Source organism: Pholis gunnellus (assembly GCF_910591455.1).
Source record: "Pholis gunnellus genome assembly, chromosome: 7".
Lineage (NCBI taxonomy): Eukaryota > Metazoa > Chordata > Actinopteri > Perciformes > Pholidae > Pholis > Pholis gunnellus.
The window spans coordinates 17,819,589-17,841,834 of record NC_136533.1 but is presented as its reverse complement, the minus strand read 5'-3'; the positions used below and the strand labels follow the sequence as shown (position 1 = coordinate 17,841,834).

The 22,246-nt window shown below is 41.8% G+C and overlaps 1 protein-coding gene across 1 annotated transcript in view; it reads left to right on the top strand.

Annotated features, from left to right (window-relative positions):
- The first annotated feature begins 821 nt into the window (after nucleotides 1–821).
- Nucleotides 822–22,246, top strand: part of osbpl5 (oxysterol binding protein-like 5) — a 41,349-nt gene continuing 19,924 nt past the window's right edge. The window contains exons 1-2 of the mRNA XM_079162450.1: nucleotides 822–956; nucleotides 11,240–11,294. Of these exons, the coding sequence (XP_079018576.1) occupies nucleotides 933–956; nucleotides 11,240–11,294 (79 nt within the window). The 5' untranslated portion in view covers nucleotides 822–932. The remainder of the gene's footprint in view (nucleotides 957–11,239; nucleotides 11,295–22,246) is intronic.

Sequence of the window (22,246 nt, the reverse complement as noted above, 5' to 3'; positions counted from 1 at the left end):
CAGTAAATCCACCATGATTGAGATGATATTTCTTTTTTTTTGTTTGCTGTCTTTTAAAACATAAAAAACTGCCAAAAATGAGTAATTCAGGGTTCTTGCATCGACCTTCTTATCTGCAACAGTAAAGTGTAACCCATATGTTAATGCCACAGTAATAATAATCCAATCAGATAAGAAACACTCACAGGGGCCATTGTGCTGCCCAACACTTGGGTCAAAAGCTGACCACTATAAATGGAGTTCTCCTTCTTTCTTGGCTGGCATGGCTGCTTTTTGGTTTTGATTTCGTCAGTCTTTTGTTTTTACACGCAGGCTACATTACTGACTTTCCATGTTTGTTGTGTTCTTTTGGGTTACTTTGAAAATAAATGCACATTATTACTTATCTGGTCTACCATTTGTGTTGCAGCCTTTGCGTCAGGCTGTAACAGTATGCATGACTTTTACTTCTAATGGGAGTACTTTCACATTGTGTAGTGTTACATTTAATGTAGATACAAATCTTTATACTTTGTGCACCACTGTGAAATACAATTCTTGATTCAAGATGTTTCTGTCCAGTTTGAGGGTTTAACATGTACAATTATGATCTTGACAAGTTGTAAATACTCTACAAAATCACAAACAATTGAGCTTAAATACTTCCTATGTGATAATAAATGTATGATAACGTGCTTCATCTCCATGGTTAACGTCTACACAGAAACACGCAGCAGGTGTCGTACGCTGCTGCCGCCACAGGTGTCGCCATGGCTCCCTTGTGGAGCAGCAGCAGCAGCCAGATGAACCGCAGCAGCAGGATCCAGTCCGCTCCACACTCTCCATGTTGAAACTTCTCCTCCAGCCGACCACAGCCGTCCCCCTCGATCCAGCCATCTCACACGGTCCCGTGCTATGACGCTGGACAGAGAAGGAGGCTCGGACACAACTGTATGAGCGACGCTCTGGTCCACACCGTGAGTTTAACGTTACATTTAACGGCTCTCTTACTACATGACGCCGACGCGTCGAGAGACACTGAACTCGCTATTTTTAGCGGACGGGGCTTGTGTTTCTTCAACTAACGTACGTTGGATGTGCTAACGTACGCTAGCTAGCGGAGCTCGGATAGCATTAACTGGTACATGTATGAAGATTTAACGATAATTTGAGTGTCACAACGTCGCAATATTTGGAGTAATTAGGTCAGTGGCGATAGTAACGTTATCTGCGTCTGTGCGGCGTGCCGTGTGGTCGGGTAGCGGCACATCTTACAAGCTAGCTGCGTAAAGTAAACCCTCATCACCACGTAAAGTAGACCCTCATCACCACGTTAGCACACCGGACCCCATGCGGCTGCATCTCGGCTGTCACTTGTTTGAATGGCAACCGTGAAACGTAGCCGATGTATCGGGTGCTCGTGTCAAGGAGCGCCACCCACCCGTGGGTCTCCCTAATATTCATTGGTTTCACTATCCTGCCATCACCCGCTTCAAGTGTAACGGAATTGGTAAACTGGACCCATATAACAACAGGAATACTCATAGTATTCAATGCTAGCCTTACTTAAAGGAACCATATTACTAGTAGTACCGGTACATCGTCGAAATATCATGCAGGGCGCGACGTGTAGCATGCAGTGTGTAGCGACATAATGCAGCGTGCACATGACTCTAAAGCGTTGTGAGGCTGGTAGACATTTAAATGTCAAATACCGGAATATATTCAGGCAGAGACATCCTGGTTAAACTCCAGTTTCCGGTGTAATGCCAAAGCTGTACCAGCACATCATGATATGTCAACATCTGCAGAGACCTTTCTCAATTAACATCTAGAGCACTAGGTAATATTGATGTATTTGTGTGCGATAGATTGTACAAAACTAAGCAAAAACAGCCTTAATGTTAATGATATGACTTACTAGAAATGAGGTGTTGTGATTCGAACTAGACTTATAAACTGGGCAATATTGTCTTATTGCAGACATATTGGTACCAGCATATATATATGTCACTAGATAATTAACAAGAAATTACACTACAGAAATACCTGTAAATGTTTAAGGAAATTTGAGGAAAACGTGTCCATTACATAGCTTGCCTACCAGACAGTACTGAGGAATTAATTTTTAAACTTCAAAATGTAAAAAAAGAAGCTTATTTAAGGGATCCTTATCAAACATGTTTGTTCATTTTATGTGTTTATGAAAAGAACACATCAACTTCTTCATCGTTATCAGATTTTTTGAACTCACAAACACTATCATTGGTGTCGGCCATACGTCCAGCATGGGTCAGACTGTACTTGTAGTATTCGATACCTTGACGAGATAATGACTAAATGTGGAGATTTAACAATGCCACTTGGCCTCATCCATCTCTGTCTGTTCCCAGTGCCGATAAAGATAGAAGACCTCATCATCTTTAATCGTGTGGTGTTATGTGGAGTCGGGCTTTGCTGAAGATGAGAATAGCACAGAAGTGCACTTTAGTTAATAGTTTTAAAGGTTACTGGAATGTGTCACTCAAAATACCAGAAAAATAATAATAACAGCTCACAGGAAGGCTATCCAAGCACAAGAGGAAATTATTACCGGAGTGCTGGAAGTGAAATGTCGGGTGATGTTTGGGAAAATTGCAGCTGAATGAGAAAAGACAGTTTAACAGTCGTCCGCTTGTTCCCCACTCTCTCTTTTTGTCAAAGCTCTGTCAAGTCGTTGCTTTGTTGTCTCAGTGTTTCTGCGATCTGCCTGTACTTTCAACTGACTCCATTTTTCAGAGTGGGTCATACGGAGCAACGAAGGCCTGATATACAGCGTTAGCACTCTCTGTCAGACTGGCACTGGACAAAGATTGATCTCATATTGAATGAGCGTAATATGCCAGACTGCAAGTGGTGTCAACAGCGGGGATGGAAACACATGAGGCATTTGAAGGTGACTGGAATAGAAGTAGGTCATGAGATCAATACCGACAGTCTGCTCCTATTCGCATACCTGGTTTTAATCAAGTCTGTGTTGCTTTAAATACTCCATGCCCTTCATTAGATTGAGCCTTAATCCTCCATAACCAAACAAATCAATGTCTATTACATTTTTACTGAGCTTTTCCAACACAGGCTAGATTTTATGATGATTGGGGGGTGGGGGGGGGGGGGGGACCATGTGACGGTCTACCTTCCGCTAATCAGGTGGCGAAATTTAATGGTGTTGGTCCCTAAGCCTATCAACTAGAGCTGTGGCTTTGCTCTGCCGTGAATGACAAATTGGGAGAGAGGATAAGGGCGGTGAGGACGTGAAGAGCTGTTTGAGCTGTTACTGTGGGTGGTTAGTGCTGTTTTCTTTTTAGTTTTTTTTTTTAAATCGTTGCTTTTTCTAGCAGGAAGACACAGCAACAGATGTCCCAACTACCATGCTGTGCTCTGAGAAATACTCAATAGGAGAAGCAACCCGCTGGCTTGTGGTTTAAGACGCTAACTGTAGTGTCTCTGGTTTGTGTCCAGCTGGGGACCTTTGCCACATGTCCCCCCCCCCCCCCCCCCCCCCCCCCCCCCCCCCCCCCATCATCTCCACTCTAGTCTCTAATATCCACTGGAAGAAGACCTACATAGAAGCCCAACCATTGGGGAATTTACTTCCAAATCTTTCTTTTGAATCACAGTTTAGCTGTGCCACGACTGTTCATTGGTTTAAATGACTATAATTATCAGAATGATTATATCGTTCTTTCTTTTTTTTAAATTTTATTTGAACGTATGCCAGTATAGAGAGACGGGAAATTCGGACATGTGACAAATGGAACCCAAACGGCCCGAATCAGTCTGGAACGTTATGTTTTATTATTTCATGTTACACCCCTTAAACCAGGTTGACTCTTACTTTACTGGACTTCCTGTTCATTCAACAGGTTGGAGAAGCACTGCTTTCTTCTTAGCTCAGATGTTGTGTCAGAACTGTAATGATGTTCTTTTGTTCCTCTTAATGATTCAGATGTTTGTTTCACTGACAAAATGTATTCAAAGCTGACAGTTCTGAGTTGTTGTCACCATCTAATCATGTAAATTCTCCTGCTTCTGCAATATTCAACCTTGTGCTCTGTGTCTATGAACACTGCCATGGCCACTGATAATATTTAATCTCAAACGGTGATAAGTGAAGCTTTTTTTTCTCCGAATTTCAAAGTGAAAAATAAGGAAATAATGTACCTAAGCAGGTAATATTGTCAAAGATAGTGTCACCTCACACTATTAAAAAGCAGAAACTTGATTGTCGGCATGTGACAAGTGTAAATATTCTTCCGAGTAATTTTCCCAGAGTTACTGAGGCCTATAAACTAGTAGTTTGAATGTGACTGCTGTTAACAATGGAAGTGTTCTACTCCAGACTTTGATAAATGGCTTAATGCACTTCCAGTTCCCCAGAGATATAAATGCTTTCCCCGACGCCTACTGGGGGAAACTAGGTTAATACTGCTCCGTATTGAATCTGTCTCCCTGCCTCCAGAGAGCAAAGGCACTTTTAGCATCCTCTAGTGTGCCAAGATTCCCTTCTCCTCCTGCAGTGTTTCTGTCCAAAGTTACTTAACAGCTGTAATTTGGCCTTTAGGTCTAAGAACAGGTCCCTTTCCCACAGAATGAAACCTCATCTGTGTAAACACAATACAACAGTGCTGACATGTTCGTGGTTATGATGTAACTGCATCACTAAATTCAACGAGAGTATACTACAGCATCAACTAGTGTATACTACACAGCGGAGCCAACATTTGAGGCATTATTTGTAGATATCACACTGTAAAAGTGACATTACATAATAGGACATATTCGCTTTTCTTATGACACCAGCATTGTAACACCCTGCGGTGTCTGTGGACAGTAGTCGTTTGTGTTAGTACCAGATTAATCTGGGGAAGCAGCTTTCCTTGTTCTTATTACAAAAGTGTGACAAAGATAAACAGTTACCGTTTAAGACATCTGAAACCATATTTATGACTCTGACGCAAAAAGAGAAACAAATTCTGTACCTCACAGTTCCTCATTCTTTGTCTCTTGCTTACCATATCCAACACACACACACACTTAGGGTTTGTGACTAACCTCCTGACCCCTTGACATGTGTCTAGGCTGCTGGGTAGCTGGTGAGTGTATTTATATAGACGGTTTAACGCCGTAGATCCACGGCTCTCCTTTTTACACAGGCGGTGGCGGTTGGATTGTTGTCTCACGGTAGCTAGCGCCTCTGCAATCGATATCCACCTCTCACTCATCGCCAGCTTAACGTATGGAGCTACAGCTTGTGTAAATGCTGCCAGCTTTACTCTGAACCCAAAAGATTCACACGCTGCATTAAGTTGACATGCTGAGAGGCAATTGAAACGCTGTCAGTCTTGGATCTTGCACCTTATTAATGATGTTTGTTCATGGTACACGCTTGCATGTTTTGTGTCCATGGAATAGCTACATTGTTGTGTTAATAGATCTTATGAGAGTATTCAGACTGAGGGCTCTTTTATAATGTGGAGATTTTGCTAATTACTTACTTTACAAGTAGGCAAAGGCACACATATGTCCTTGTCACAATCTACATTTGTTTTGTTCTGAGCGGCTGGCCTTGCACAGGGACCTCGTCCGGGTCCTTGAGAATGATGGACACTGTGGACGCCCTGTGTCAAGTGCTGATAATCTGCAGTTCCAGGGGATAAGCCGCAGTGTCTGTGTTGAGTTGACAGCTGGGATGTTTTAGGTTTTCGAGATACTTTTATTACATTGAGTGTTTTATTATGAAAGAGTTGCTGCTGAGAGGCTTGATTACGTCATGGGCTTAATGTCAGCCTGTAAAAGCCCTCTTTGGATGGTCATTATGGTGCTCTTTGCGGACAAATCTGTAGCCATCAATGTAGGGTCACAACTTTTGCCTCAGAAAATGAAGACCCAAGTGTCAGCATTGTATTCCTGAGGCTGTGTAGCGTGTTTTCCTAATGGAGTAGTCAGGTGAGAGGAGAAAGTGACATGTGTTAAGCGATACTTGTGACACTTAGTCGTTGCTGCCTTTGCCAAGAAAGCAAGAAACACCTCAACCCTTTAAAGAAAGACCTCAGGTTTCAGAGCATGGAGGGTTTCCATGACATGGGACCATCCTCTGACACTCACCCCCCCTGTATGTGAAGGGGTTTTAACTTTGACTTTTACCCACAATTATATTCCAACAGTGACCAAGTGTCACACAGGAAACAAATCAAAAATGTTCAGGGACACTTCTTAAATGGTTGCTGCAGCATTTATTTCACCGTGCGCCCCGTCCTCCAGTGTTTGTGACTCCTTGCTTTGTGCATTTCAAACCCGCTTCCTCTCTTTTGTGCTCAGATAAACACGTCCTGGATAAACAGAAGTCCTTTAATGCCAGATTATGTTTTTGTTCATGCAGCACTGCTTACAGTCTGTTGCTGTTTTTGGTATTTAACTTTCTTTTAGTGGTTGATCAGTGTCACCTTGAAATCAAGCTTAATGGCTTTGGTTCAATAGTGGCTCCACGGGCCTTTTTGTAATCATTATAAATGATGGTGTCTCTCTTTTTTATTTATTTTTTTACTTCCTACTTTTAACCAGTCCTACACATATAAGGAATGTCCTCAAATGTACAGAAGAATACCTGTATGCTACGTATTTGTTGGTCTATGGCCAACATAGAGGGCTTGAAATACAGTTTTTTTTTTTTTTTTCAGTGTGCACTGGTGCATGTAACATGTATTTGAAATATGAAGAAATTCTGAATCTTAGACTGTTAATGTAAATTGAGCTTGAACTTTCCCTTTAATATTATATTTAATATATATAGAAAAGCATTCAGTGAAATACTTTCCGTCTTGTCCGCCTGTGCACTGTTAGCGGCACAACATTATCAGTTACAAATGAGTTTTTCACTGCGTGAGAACATGGACGTGTTTGTGTGTGTGTGTGTGTGTAAAGTGTCAATTGCGTGAATCTCATGTTCAATGCGTGAAGGTTGGCAGCCTTGAACTTTTGTGCACCGGAGCATGTAGAGCCGACAATTACGTGCACAGCTCAAAATGAACCGTGCATGTGTACGTGGTATTTCAAGCCCTGATATATGACATGTAATCCAGTGCTCACCATATGTAAAATGTAAAGCAGTGGGAAGCACCACACCATGAAGCGGATTATTGGTGGATCTGATTTGGTCCACAGCTTTTCTGGCGTCCTAGGTTGAACTCTGGTCAGACACTACCAGGCTTTGGTGTCTTTATCAGGGGCTGGAAGCTTAATTTAATGATATTGTTGTTAAAATAGAATGTATTTGGTACTTCTGTGGGGTTCAGTAGAACCACATCATACCTATGTCTCCTAACTCTGTTGTCTCCTTGCAGACTATAACTCTCACCAGGCTGCTTTTCTGTTCTGCTTCAGCTCAGAATCATTCAATGAACAACCTGCCGATCGCAGCCTGATTCAAACACTTGGCCGCCCACAGCCACAGTTCACTTATGAAGATGAACTGCTATTCAAGGTTAATAGTTTGGTAATTATTATACAGAATGTTGGGCTCTGCATCAAGTACAACACTAATGTCACTTATTGCTTATGTTTACAACAAGATTGATTTTAATAGTTGTGCTTTAAGGCTCAGACAATACTTTAAAAGTCTTCTATGTAAGTAGTGTAGAGCAGTGCGTGATCACTGATAAACATATAAATATTTCCAAATCCGTTTTACATTTACTAGAAGCGAGTGTATCTTAAGCTGCAGGGAGGACTCATCCAGTTAAATGTAAAAGGCACTCCTCTACTGTTTGTTTACTTTGCATTACAACTTTTTTCTTAGTACAGATTTACAAATGTACAGCTTTCGTTATTAATTGTTAAAATAATACATTTCACACCAGTAACTTGGTAAAAAATAAACACAATTCAAGTGTAAAACGTTTTTAATCCAGCAACAAATTGGTCAAAATGTAAACGTTAGATGATGTATATAGTATACAAACAGAATTGAATTGAATAGACACTATTGCCAACAATACCCGATCTAGCCATTTTACTTCATATTTTGCTTTGAATCTACCTTCACTGCAGAGCCACTTGCTTCAGATTACATAAAGATAAATAACCCGTGGATAGAGAAGGAAGTGAAGGTGGTTGTAATCAGATGTTGGACTTTTTACAGGTTTTGGATGTGAACAAAATAATACGTTTTCCGTTGCACTCTGTGTTTGATTGTCTTTTGAGATTATTTGTGAACTGCCCACAATATATAGAAACACTATTTACAACTAAATTAAATTATAATTTATATGTCAAATAACTAACTTAATAAAAATATATATTTTTAAATGAGCTCGCCAAAGGAAGTGAACACTAATCAAACACTGTAGAAGGACAGATGTGAAAGTGCAAGGACTGTGTATCACATTCAGGTTTGGGGTTATGTTGAATAGATCAATGAAACCACGTGTCAGAATGCCAGCCAGTTGTTATCACTTATCAGTTTTGCCTCAGTGTAAAGCCACTACTATACTCCCGGTTGGAGCATATACGTCTCGCATCATGGTAATATCCTCACCCTTCCCTATTGTTTCCCTTAATCGAGCCAGAGACACAGCTATAAATCAGTGGGCAGGATCTGGCCTGGTGCCCTCCTATGAGTCAGTCTTAGCTCTCTGCTGGGAAAGTTGGCCAGCTCTCAGTGTTCAGATATGAATGTTACTTGGTTGCATGCTTGCAAAGCGGCATGAACGGCGCTGGTTATACAATATGCATGTGGCAGAGTTAAACCCATCTATAACCATGTAGTTTTCGCTTCGAGGGCTGGTGTGGCTAATTGTTCATTGTTCCCCGTTACATGAAGCTATATGAGTACAATTTGAATGTAAAAGACTACAAGCCTCTGCAGGAGGTGATCGTGTTGTATATCAGCTGTCACAGGGCAGAGCGGTTCCTGCAGGCTCTGGGCGTCACAAAAATCTATTTTCAGAGTAATGCATCAAGGGAAATCCATGTTTTTGTTGTTGTTTTTTTGGTGAGCAATTGGTATGTTGTTTGACAGCATTGTGACGGTAGAAAGGAATACAGGTCATGTGGGGAATGCAACCTCACCCCAAATATTCTTGCACGTCTACATGGCATGCGGTTTGTTTTATTGCGCTGTGAATTCGTCCCAAGAAGAGACTTCTGGTCTGAATGAGAAAATGTAGGACAGCCAGGAGTGTGTGTGTGTGTGTGTGTTTGTGTGTGTGTGTGTGTGTGTGTGTGTGAGAAAGCGATGTAGTTTTGGAGTCCTTTCATCCAAACCATGCCACATTCTGGGTCACAGTGTCTTCGGTCACTTTTTACTCTTCGTACACGTTCTTGTGCACGTCGTACAAATCCTTCTTTTGTGTCGGACAGAATGAATACGTAAATAGAAATAAGTGCTCTTTTTGTTATTTTGAAGATGGCATGGCCCCTTCTAGCTGATCTTGGATCATCACTTCCTCTTCTCCGTGTCTTTCTGTGTTTGGCTTACATCCGTCCGTCCCCCCCCCCCTGTCCCCCCCCTCTTTGTTTTTGCCCCTCGAGCACTGTCAGCTCAGGGATTCTCTCTCAGTTCACTTCTTATTTAGGTTAGACGTACTCAAGTGCTTCCTCCTTTGCTCAGTGACAGGATTTAAAGGCACAGATTCCGTCTCTGCTGCCCAACCCATTTTACTTTATGGCTTCTCATTGGATCATTAACTGGGATGTCATCAGCAGAGGTCCTTGCCAAGGTTTTTTTTTTTTTTTTTTTATGCCTCACAGATGAATTTTGAATGTGATATCTCAGGAACGGCTGGAGGGAATTTCTTCAATTGTCCACTACGGGTGGGTTAAAAAAATCGATTCTCTCTGAAAGATTATGACTCGATGCAGAAAACTCGATAATCGTAAATTTAAAACTCAATTCTCAACGGTATGATCGCCTGTATCACTTCTGTGACACCAGGCTTTCCATTATTAACCGCTGCACCGGAACGCAACAGAAGTAATACACGTGGGTCTTATTTGAGTGCTTGACAAGGCTAAGTACTAGCCATGTTTTGGTGAGGGTGGCTAAGCTTGAGCACCCGAATATTCATACAATCCGATCGGCACTCCCTGACTTAAAAGCTAATGTATTGAAGCTTTTCGGTTCTTCTTGCTCTACAAGCAAACCAAAGCTAAAGTCAAGGAATCACTGAGGAAAGCAGGTCGGATGGTAGAAACATGCCATGGGTGGACATCCATCACACAGAATGTCACTTCATCACTGCATGTATAGTTTCACCACGTTCCAGAGAAAGCGTTATTTTTGTGTCAGAGCTGGTACAAAGTGTTTGCTGCCCATAACGGGAGGATTTGGTTTAAGAGAAGTCTATATTATTCATTATGAATCAATACAAATATGCAGTGTTAATTGTTATTGTCCACCTGGACTCAAGGATGAACTGTCAACGGCCAAGATCACAGTGACCACAAGTCTGTCTCATTATCGTGATATCTCGGGAGAACATTTCTGCATATTTAGGTCACTGTGACCTCCCAAAACACAAACGAGAGAAAACAAAAGTAAGACCAGAATAAAACAGCATTTTAGCTGTAAAAAATGAACAATATACTGTAAGTCAAGTGCAACCAATGAGAATGTGAGTCCAAATTTTGATTAAAATAAGAAATAGATTCAAAATGTACTGTGAGACTCCTTCAGTCTGACTGGAGTCACATCCTACTAGGGTGTGTATTTCTTTAGTGTAAGACTAGTAGTCCTGAGTCCGTGAGTGTGTAAGTGTCTCTGTGTTTGTTTGAGCTGTAACTGCCCCAGTGTTTCTGTTGACTCAGTAAACACACACACTGAACAGAATCCTGTTTCTTTCCATGAAAAAGGTGCTATCAGTTTTGCTCTTATTTTGAATGACTTATGATTTTTGGATTGGATGAAAGATAGTCCGCTAGAGTAGTTCTTAAGCGTCACATCTACGTTAGCTGGAGACTGTCTAGCTCTGTGACCGACAGAGAGTGGTGTGTGTGTGTGTGTGTGTGTGTGTGTGTGTTCAGGTGGAAAACACACTGTGCATTTGGCTCGGAGAGACGTTAGTGGCTCCCTTGAGAGTGAGGCTCCACCCTCCTCCTTAACACAGTGGTGCGATCAGGAGGAGCATGGGAAGAACAGACACCGGGAGCGAGGCGGGCTTTTGTCTGTTTGTACTGTGTGAGTTAAAGTGAAACCTTACTCTTACTTTTTGTATCTCCGAAGGTGAGACAGGCTGCTCCAACAAAGGCTTCTGGATGCGGTGTCTCCCGCGGCTCAGGTAAAAGGTAAGCTGAGCGCTCACCTGCAAGGCCACTCTTTAATGACTTAATAATGCATACACTTAGTGGAATTGGCTGGCGATCTCTTCTAGCCTCAGTTAATCACATGGTTTGCATGTGCCATTCACATGTTACAGTCCAAGGTTACGGTTAAGGTTTTCTGAACATTCTACTTTCAAAAGTACATTTCTACTCGGTGTTTCCACGAGGGATAACTCACTTTTTAAGCAGAAGAGAGAATTAGGGAAGTGAGAAGTAGATGTGCTTTCTGTTTATGCCAGATTTTATTACATTTTACGTGTACATGCTTTCTGCAGCTATTTGATCATAATGTCAGTTAGTGCTCAGAAACTTCCATTTGTGCTGTTTTTTTGTGACTTTTTTTTGTGTCAGCATTGAAAGAGGAGAAACAGTTTGACAGAACTGAGATCAGCAGCTTACAGGGTGTGTCCGATTCATTCGGTTTAGAAGGGAGTAAATGTTTGGGGTTGCACAAGGACAGTTGGCTCCAGAATTATACTTGAGATACGTAGAGCCCTTTAACAGGCAGTGTGCCTGGAGCACATGTTGATCTTTCATACAGTGGCAGAGGAAGTGTAATGACTAGTTGCTATTTTTCATTTCAGCCTCCAATCCTGAGCACACTGTGTATTTTGGTCTCTCCTGGAGGGATACGTGTACGAGAGTCTTTCGTGTTGTTTAGTTGTACACCCACATCTGTCCATTGGGCGAGAAGACTGAAACCAGGCGTTCGTCTTACACTTACTCAGACGAATTTATCCCTCTTACCGTTAAAGAAGGTTCCTTTTGGTCTGGTGGAATCACAGCGATAGAAACACAGTTGTGATATGCTTTTGGTGTCCTAAAGCTGTGTTTGCTTTGCTATTCCGTCCAGCCCTAAGACTGTACAGCCGTGAAAAACCCCCACTCGCCCGCTCATATCAGTCAGGAAGCATTTGGATTCAGCCTTGCCTGAGCTGTTTATATTGGCATGTGTCGGCAGCATGGAGACGTGTGCGATTTAACTGAAAATTACACATTAACCAGGCAAAATGACTCAACCTGTACCCAGCAGCCCACACCCAGGCTACTGTTGTCTCACTTTATTTTCTGCCTTAAAAGCCACACATTCAGACGATCTGTTGTACTATGATGTTCAGATAATGGTTATGAATACTTTATAGTTAATGTTTCTGTCTACAGACTGATGAGTTACATAATTCCCTTATCTGTTCTGCCTTCCATTAATGAAGATTAGGATTGTGCACATGATCTAGTGTCCATTTACTGGGCGCAGAAATAAAAAAATAATGTGGGTCAACAGATGGAGGGTGTCTTACATTTTCTCTACATTTCCAAACTATCATATCAGCAGTTTATTTTTCAGTTACCCCACACCAACAGTACTGTGGTCACAATTTGGTTTAAACGGGTAGAAAGTGCAGAAAGCAAAACTTTGTCATATTCAGTGTCTCCACCAACTCAACTGTAAACTTATTTTCATCCTCTGTGGTTTATTGAATGAAAGACGTACCACTATATGCACACTGAAATACCAAAATGTCACCTTTATGTTTGTCTCACTGTCTCACTGTCTTACATGTTGAAATAATAATGACCAAGCAGCCTTGATAGTACTTACTGAATGTTAATTTCATTTCAAAGACACCAGTTTACCTGGTCTTTGACTTGCTGTGGAGAGGAATAACAACATGGATATAAATATAGAAGTTCTTGTCAATAGCAGAACTGCTCTCCTTTTATATTTAGACTCTCCTAAGGCTCTAATTCTTTTGATCAACAGGTTACTTGATGTAGCATAGTTTAAAATGACGATTGAAGGTGCAGTGACAAGAATAGGACGGGACAATGAGATTTATTGTGTGGGACATATTCTACATTTTCATAGGCCTACGCATTGTTACTTAATGTTACCCTGGAGCAGGTTCATGATGCACTATTCAGGGTGTTGCCTTCGATCATTAAACTAAAGGACAAGTCAGTCCAAACTGGTTGTCAGGCAGAACAGAATAAATGGAGTGCTATAAATGCTAATTAACATCTTCATTGGCTATTGTAGAACTGAGTTCACAGAAAGATTAGAGTACCCAGCAGTCTCTTTTGATCAGCCAAGCAAAGTGTAATTTAATGAGATCAACACAAAGGGAGCCAGAGCAAGATTTATGTTTATTTATTGTCTTCCTGTTGGTTTGAGAGTGGCTTTATTCATCTTTGTGTTGGATCTGAGGCTCTTCCTGTGTATTAGTTACACACGGAAACCAATCTGGACTTCCTGTTCTTTCTGAAACAGCATCATGATGGCAAAAGTAAAAATGTAGATCACCACCTTATTAGGGCGGCAGTTGAAGTCTATGTGGTGGAGTTCTCCAACCTTGGCAAGTAATGTCATTTGGTTGTACTGAACCTTAAAAAGTTAACTGGTAAGTGGGCCTTTCTGTGTGGTGTTTGCATGTTCTCCTTGAGCCTGTCTTGGTTTTCCAAATCAGAATCAGAATCAGAACCGTTTATTGCCAAGGAAGTTTGCACCAACAAGGAATTTGACGTGGCGGGTGGTGCGTAACATTTAACAATAAACAAAACATTAAAACAATCAACAGTCAACACAGTGCAAGTTTTTGAAATTTACAATAAAATATAATATATAAAATAAAGTGCGCAACAAAACAAAACAAAACAAAACAGATACAGGACTGTAAGACAAGTGAGTGCAAGTGAAATGTCAAAGACATGCAGTTTAGGTTAACTGGCAAAAGTGAGTGTGAATGTTTGTTTGTCTTCATGTGTCAGCCCTGTGATTTTAAGGCTTATCTTTCAAAGAATAAGCGACTATAGCTTTAATCCTGAAATGCAAAGCAAAGTGGCATCTTTGGGAGAACTATTACCATTTGTCAGGATCCATCCCACTTTCTCTCTACTCCAATGAGCTGTGAATATGACAACCACTCAGGCTAGGATAAGCCCATGTCTCTGTCAGTGAAAAGCCTGGGAGTTGCTCCCAGCTTCTATCCAAGTGTCTGTCAGTGTGGGATTAATGCAGGGACAGAAAGAGGACAGGTGGTAAACAAGAAAGTGAGAGAATGGACATGCTGTGGGAAGTGTTGATCCATTGACCAAAACCTTAAATATCAGGCACAGTGATACAGTTCAGCTGTCACAGCATCAGACAGACACAGTCAGAGCCTCCATGGCATCACTTGTGCAATTTCATAACGATATAAAAAATAAACCATATTCTAGTCCTAATATCTAGTTTTCTATCCTCAGGTATGAGGGGTGTGTTTGAGGCATGGACACAATTTTAAGCTTAGTTTCGGTTGAGTTTTCTGACGGAAGCGTTTCACACATGATGTGTTCAGGGCCCTGGGAAAAATGAAAATCTGCCGACTATGAACGTTTTTACAGCTTCCGTCTATGATAAACGTTGTCATTCTGCTGATTGTTTAAAGAAAACATACTTTTCTATCCCGCTGGCGGGTTTTGGGGTTAATTTAGCTCATGGGCTGGCTTGTGCCACGACTATCAAGTGACTGCTTGGACAAAGGGCAGAACTCGCACTCGTAGCAGATTGACCCAAGTCTTGCTGTGGCCGTATTCATTCATTTATCTTAGGTGTGAGAGCACTAATACAGTCTAATACACACAGTCAGCCAAGTCTTTATTTTCTTTGGTAAGAGTTTCTTTTATCCCAGATGAGAGAGGCTTGAAGTTTGGGGAGAAGTGGTATGAAGATATCTTGTTCCCTCTGTCACCGCTTCTCACTGGGAACAATAGTTAGTGGAGGCCAGAGGCGGGTAGCAGCTCAAGGATGTCACCTAGTGAGGGTCTCTGTTCTCTGAAGATGGTTGCAGGTAATGCAGTTACAAGTCATTAAACAGGTGTACTGCTAGATGGCCTCTGAAAAGGCATTGTGCTCTTTTGTCGGAAGATGAAACCTGGAAGATGATAAACAAACATGGACATTGTGATCAAGATAGTATAATGTTTAACAGCGATGCACTTTTATTTCAGTTCCTATCCGATACCTGAATTATGATATCTGCTGATATTAGTTCGGGAAGGACTCAGCCAGACATTAGCGTAGCGCTGCAACAGGTGTCATTCGGTTTAATTAAAGGCATTCTTTTCTAAGGAATCTGTTTGTTGTGTTTTATGCATGTTTGCAATCCCAAGAGTAAAAAAAACAAACACAACCAAATATCCGATTACCAAAATTGAAAACCAAATGCCTACACAACGAACGAATAACTGAATAGCGGGTGCTGTCCCAGCCGCTTGCTGCCTGCTAGGTGTCAGCTCAGCTAATTTGAGTCATTGAACTTAATCTTAGCGGCTATGTTTTTGGTGTTTGTGCCTTTTTGGAGATTTGTCTCTGAAAAATAATATGATGCTAATTGTACGCTGGACATCCTGCTGCCCAATGTTCGGCCGTTGCATAATTGGCTGCCGCTGGACAACCTCCGTGCCCGTAACAGTCTTCAAAAGGATGAAAGGCGCTGTAATGCCTGTAAAACACCGGTATTCCAGGATTTAGCAGACAGCCCCATTCAACCATGACTCTTTATCTATGTACTGTAAATGACCACAGGGCAAATGTACGCCGGCGAGCAGCACAGAGTAGCGTATCGCCTCTTTCTGGCTTGTAGCTTCACTTTGAGCTTAAATTTGGCTCTTCGGAAACCTATGTGTGACTTCAAAGAGACTACGTCCATATTTTATACAGTCTATGTTACAATAACAAAGTTCTATATCTGCATTATAGGCTGATATATTTTTCTCAAGTGTAATACTTCTGATTTTGACTCCACAGTTTAGCTGGCAAAGCAGTTTTATTTTTATAGCCAAAGTAATTTTTATTCAGTTTTTAAAATATGCAGTCAGTATTTTAGCAGACAGCCAGCTGAGTTGATGGAAAGGTAGAAGCAGAAGGTTTGTGCAATCAAGAGATGTTATTGCAGAACTCATGGCAAGCGTTGAGTAAAATGCCCCAATCAAATTTTATTTCAGAAAATATGAGCCATAATTTATTCAGCTTTGGCAGCTGGTGATATTAAATGGTATATTACAGTCTGAGGAGTCTGTAATGTGCTCCTACCCTCGGCCTCCTGCTGAGCTGCTCTTTGATTCAGCATCATTGATTAAAGTCATTTATCCGACACCTTGTCATCCATTATCCCTTACTTAAAGGCCTTCCTTCCTTCCTTCTGTCCAATCAGGACAGGCCGCCTCCAGGTCTCTGCTGGCAGTCATCTTCCTCCCGCTCCCTCACACCTCCTGTCTCTCGAGCAGAAAGAGAGACACTCACTCCCCTGAGTACCACACTTTGCCCAGCTTGTAGCCTGGGCTGGTTCAGACTCCTTTTCTGCTCCTTTTTTTTTTCTGTATCTATTTCTCTTTCTATGCAACCGCCAAATCTTATTGAGTTTTCAGCTCTATAAAAAGGTCTCATCATGATGTAACAAGGCCTTATAACCGCTGCAGCGACTTGAAGTAGAGCGCGAGAAACAATTGAATTTGCATACCCTCATATATAATTCACGGTGCCACATGATACATCAAATTGGTTGATGCTTTGCTTTTTCGGGCATTTGCTTTATCAGCTTTGGGAGTGGAAATATAGAAGTGGCATTTAGAGCTGTAGGGAAGCTAGATATGAAATTTCTCGATACTGTCAAACTCGTATATTCTTCTTTCATTTTTATATAACGATGAAAGGTTTTCTCATGCTTTGCCCTCAAACAGCTACACAATGGAAACGGATTGATCGGTGTGGCCGATTAATTGTTGCAGATAGGATATTTTACAAACTATGGTTACAACTGGGCTCTGGTGCTGGCTGATGGCTGCACAGTTGCCACCAGTCATTTGATCAACAAATTGATTGTTTTGGGGGAGGGGTATCTGATTTTTCCTTCTCTGCACTTTTATTATATCGGCCTTCAACAATCTGTCGATCAACCTCTGATGGAAACTGAGGGTGTTCTTGTGAATACAAAGTAAATGTAACATTTTCGGCAGGAGATTCACATCATCAGCTTTGATGTTCCCAGCCCACTTTGTTTAGTTAAGCATGCTACTTCATTTTCAATACTCCATCTCCGGTACTGTCTTTACAACCCACCTCTGATCTGTGCTACCTCACTAAAACAGGAGGATGGAAGGTAGAAGGTCTTGGGTTACAATTAAAGACCCTTCTAAATATCTCAAAGTCACTGGGGTCACAATTTATGTCTTAGCAGTAAGAAAAACTAGAAGAAAGATCCCTTTGGGTAGTGTAACCCTTTTCTTTGACCCTCCCCTGACCCCCTGTACTCCCTGACCCTCTGGCCACACCACTTAAAAATATCCTGTGCAAAGGGCAGACCTCCAAGCAGTATTAATGTTGAATTTGGAAGTGATGAAAGTTGCCCGGCACATGTCCAAAATAGCACACTCATACACACCCGACTCTCCCATCATAGTGCAGTACTAGTATCATATTTTTGTATATTAAGGTCATAGTAATTGTCACATGCAAATCAAATTCATGGCTGCAGCCTCTCAAAGTACGTCACTGAGGTCCTCTGGTGCTTATGTGTGCGTGCATACGTGTGAATGTGTGTTTGTGTGTCTGCATGTCGATGCTTTTGTCTGTTAACATAGTTGCCATGCTTGGCACCATTTTTGGCACCGCTGTGTTCATCAGCTCAGCCTGGCTAGGCCTGCCTAGGAGTTCTCACTCGGCCACCGCTGGCCTGTATCCAAGCGTACAGACAAACCGGCTGGCGTGGTCTGTCTACCGGATCAAATGTGGTTCCAGTGTTTGGACTTTTCACTAGAGGTGTTTGTCTTATCTCTTTAAGATGACTAGATATGTGTTGTGACATTCATGGTACAAAAATTATTCCGTTGAAATCTACAGTCTAAAATGAGTAGTGAGGTTAGTGGTACCTCTGCTGTATCGTAGGTTTGCAATGGAAATTTCACACACTGCATTTCTCTTTTTTTATTTATTTTAGATTTCCGGCTGTGTGCATGGTAAAGTGGGGGCTCAAAGTAAGTATGTGCTTGGGGAAAGGACACTAGAGGCAGAGGAGCACAGAGGGAGAGATGTACTTGAAGAGATCCTTTGATACACTGAATTTGTTTTGGACCGTTGCTTGTGTTTTGATGTAGCCATATCTCTTTGGTTAATCCTTACTCCCCTACTTTTCACCCTGCCTGAACCACAATCTAAGCTCATGTCCCCACCCCCCTTTGTAGGGAATCCTGGGTCTTGTTTTCAGGCTATATTTACCGTGATCTTTCCCTTCTCCCTGACAGAAGACTCTGTTCCCAGAGACCGGCTGTGTGTACGTAGGGAGGTTGTGTCTCCTGCCAGTCTAACCCAAAACACAGAGAACAGTGGAGGCACTCTTCCCAAATGACAAATCCTCAGCCTCTCTCCTTCTCCCTAACACTCAGGTCACAGCTGGGCAAGAACTCGTATAACCTCCGACAACTTGCCTGGATTACATACAAGCTGAACTACTCCATCAGAGGAGCGAGACCTTCAGAGAAAGTTAATAGATGCTCATAGAATAGCTTCATGATGTGCAATTATTGACATTACTGCAGCATCAGGGAGGGGCCTGCTGGGTATAACAGGGTGGAGACTGTGGTTAAGCGGTGTATGTGTAGTGAAGGTTTACCATGGTAATGGACCACTGCAGTCCCCACACAACAAGGGGAGTTTCCTATTTTAAGTAAGATCAAATGGGAAGTCTGGCTTGAAAGCATTTTTTCCATGCGAGATCCTTAAAATATACCTGCACCCCCCCCCCCCCCCCCCCCCCCCCCGCAAGACTCAGAATAGAACGACTAAACCACACATCCTCCCACAGAGTGCCATAGAATTAGCCTCCTTTTTAAACTCAAACAGTTGACCTAGTTCTGCCTTCTTCATGTCCTCTTACTTAGACACTGTAGTTACAGCTTTTGATTTTTTCATTTGATTTAGTTCAGATTTTTAGATGTTTGGAATTATTGGTACTGACCTAGGTGTTTTAAAAAATGTTGTCAACCAGTAAATGAACACTGTGTTACTGGGAGGATCAATGCACATCATGGGAAACACAGGGTCAAATTGCCTATTATGTACTTGTTTCAGTTAGTTTTGTAGTGCACATGGTATTTGTTTTATCACCCATAATTTTGATTATCAGTATCATTTACGTTAAAGATAATAACTGTGTTGAAAGAGCATGATTATCATCTTCTGCATTTTTTTCATTGTTTCTTAGAAATAGTTTGTTTTACAGGATGTCGGGAGATGAGACATTACCTGATGTTTCTTTTGCGTGAATAGTAAAGGGGGTTGAACGGTCGGATGTTGTGAGGCTAGAAACAATATCTGTGAGCGATCCTGCAGCATCAGCTGAAGAGGCAATGGTTGAAATACAGTGCACACGAGCAAATAGAAGAACACATATATATCTTGCTTGTGTGTGCATCTCCCTCTGCTACAGTATGTTGCAGTGTTTACTGTCGATGCACATACTGTACTTGGCGAAAGCCTATTGGTGTATATCTGGGTCATATGGCCATTCATTAGTCCTGCTGTCACTGGAGATTGGGGGTTAACAAGGCTGGCGGTGCTGAAAGGAGGACAGATGGAGTGATGGAAGGAGTGTCTGGACTTAATCTATGCCATCATATTAGCAACAGCTGGCTTGATGCTGGCTGTCAGAATTGCAAGGCTCTCACACTCTCACACACACACACACACACACAAAGGAGTTGTCAAGGCAACATTTGTGTTTGGCTGTCACTGATACTGAGATTCTGATAGAGGATTTAGTTCTTCGATCATGAATGTTATACTTCCTATACTTTTTTTTTTATCCATTTAAAGCTCTTGTCATAAGCTCGGTTGAGATTTTGGGGTAGGTGTTAAGAATGTATGTCTTTTAATTTGTGTTCCATATATTTGTTCCCATTTGTGCACTATGTCAGAGAATACATGTTGGTGACATGCGTGTACTTGGGCTGTCGGTGTCGGTTTAATCGGATGCCTTCACATTTTTTTTTCTCAACCCAAAGTCATAATGTCAAGATGTTCACCCAGCCAACAGTATGGTTGCAAATTAAAATCTATCATTCAGGGCAGGAGTTGTTAAATTATTAATATACACATGGTTGGGAGGGCACATTGCAATAACTTACACTGTACTGTGATGTTGTTCCCCGTTTATGCTTTACATACAAAATAATGGCAAAATTTCCCCCAATTCAAAGCATTTTTTGACTCGCGTTGACTCCCCTGATGAACTGCTGCCGCATGCACAGGCTGTCTGCCAGCTTTGTGTGAGACTTGTGTTGTGATCCGTTGTATTCTGTTTGCATCGGCATGATATTATATCGTTCTTTATTTTGAAATGTATTTTAGTCCTGCTAATGATCCCCATTTACTAAATATATCAGTAATCTGATAACGTCTTTCTTTTCTTTAACTGTAAAGGAATACAATTACCTTTTTTGTAATGCTAATTAAATAACGCCTCTCCATGTATTCCATCACCCCCCCCCCAAGCCTGAATATGCATGTCATCCCATATAGCGCTTGCCAGTGACCTAACAAACGGTGGTGTGTTAGCTGAAGATGTGTAACCCAGACCATTTATTTATCGACAACATATATGTTGTCACCTGCTGGCATAAGGTCACGACTGAAATAATGTTCAGACCTTTTATCACCGTCTTTCTGCGGAATAGCTCACGCAGAGCTTCCGAAGAGCCGCAGAGATCGTTTGTGGAACCAGCAGAGAGCGGCAGAGACGCGCTGTGTACCTCCGAAACAATATGACTAAGCTCCAGGCACCGCGGACCCCGCAGAACTTTGATTTCACATCAGGGCCAGGAGATACGTTTTCTGCACAAGTACCTTTATTACTTCTAGGCACAGGAGCTCCTTCTCTCCATCCATCTCTTCCATATATTTCTTTACAGCATTGGAGTTAACATATATGGAGCTATTGAAGCACACATCAAAGGAAAAAAATCCTACTTGCAATCCACCGCAGTGCTATGTATGCCTGGCGTGTGCAAGGGCCTAAACCAACCCACGCAGAATGCATACATAGGCAGACAGCCACAAGAGTGTAAATCATACATTAGGGGGAATGACAGAAGGGACAGGGTGAAGGGCCAACATTAGTGCTAAATCAGGGAACTTGAACTCCATATGATATTTCCTACCTTAAATAGCTGTAGTGTTGACACATTGGGTGTCGGTGTATAATTTAGGATTACTGGACATTGTGTAAACTAAAAGTAGCTGCCTTTTCAGTGTGAATTTAACTGGAAAATAAAACTTACTAGGTCGACCTCTTTCAGCTGATGAGCAACAACGTTGTACAACACAGGAGTGGGACAGCCTGGATGCTCGGCTTGGTGTCAGTGGGTTTTACCACTGTTGAAGTGGTTTTCTGTTTCAGAAAAAAATGTGAATTGATTGCAGCTACAAACAGTAGCTCCCGTAGTGCTGCATTGAGATCTTTTCACTACTCTATGTACAAAGTTCGCATCGTAAAGTCACCACTACTATTATAGTAATGGCCTACAACCTTTGGTGCTACAACCAAACCCCAGCATGATACCATGTTCCCCGCTGCTGTAGTGTGCTGTGTATGTGTGGAGCACTCCATCAATTGAGTAACCTGTCTCTTAGCCAGATTCTCTTACAATGTCTTCGGTTGAATTTAGCTTGGTTATGATAATATAATACAAACTATCCAAGCTTACTGTCGGCCACTACACCTGCAGCTCAGTCTTGTATGTCCCCTGAGCGATTAATGCTAGTTAGATCAGTCAAGCATGCTAACAATATACAGGTTGGAACATGTCAACATGTCAACACCTCTCCCTGTTTTCCCTCACTCCTCGCAGTTGCTGTAATGATTACTAAAAAAAACGA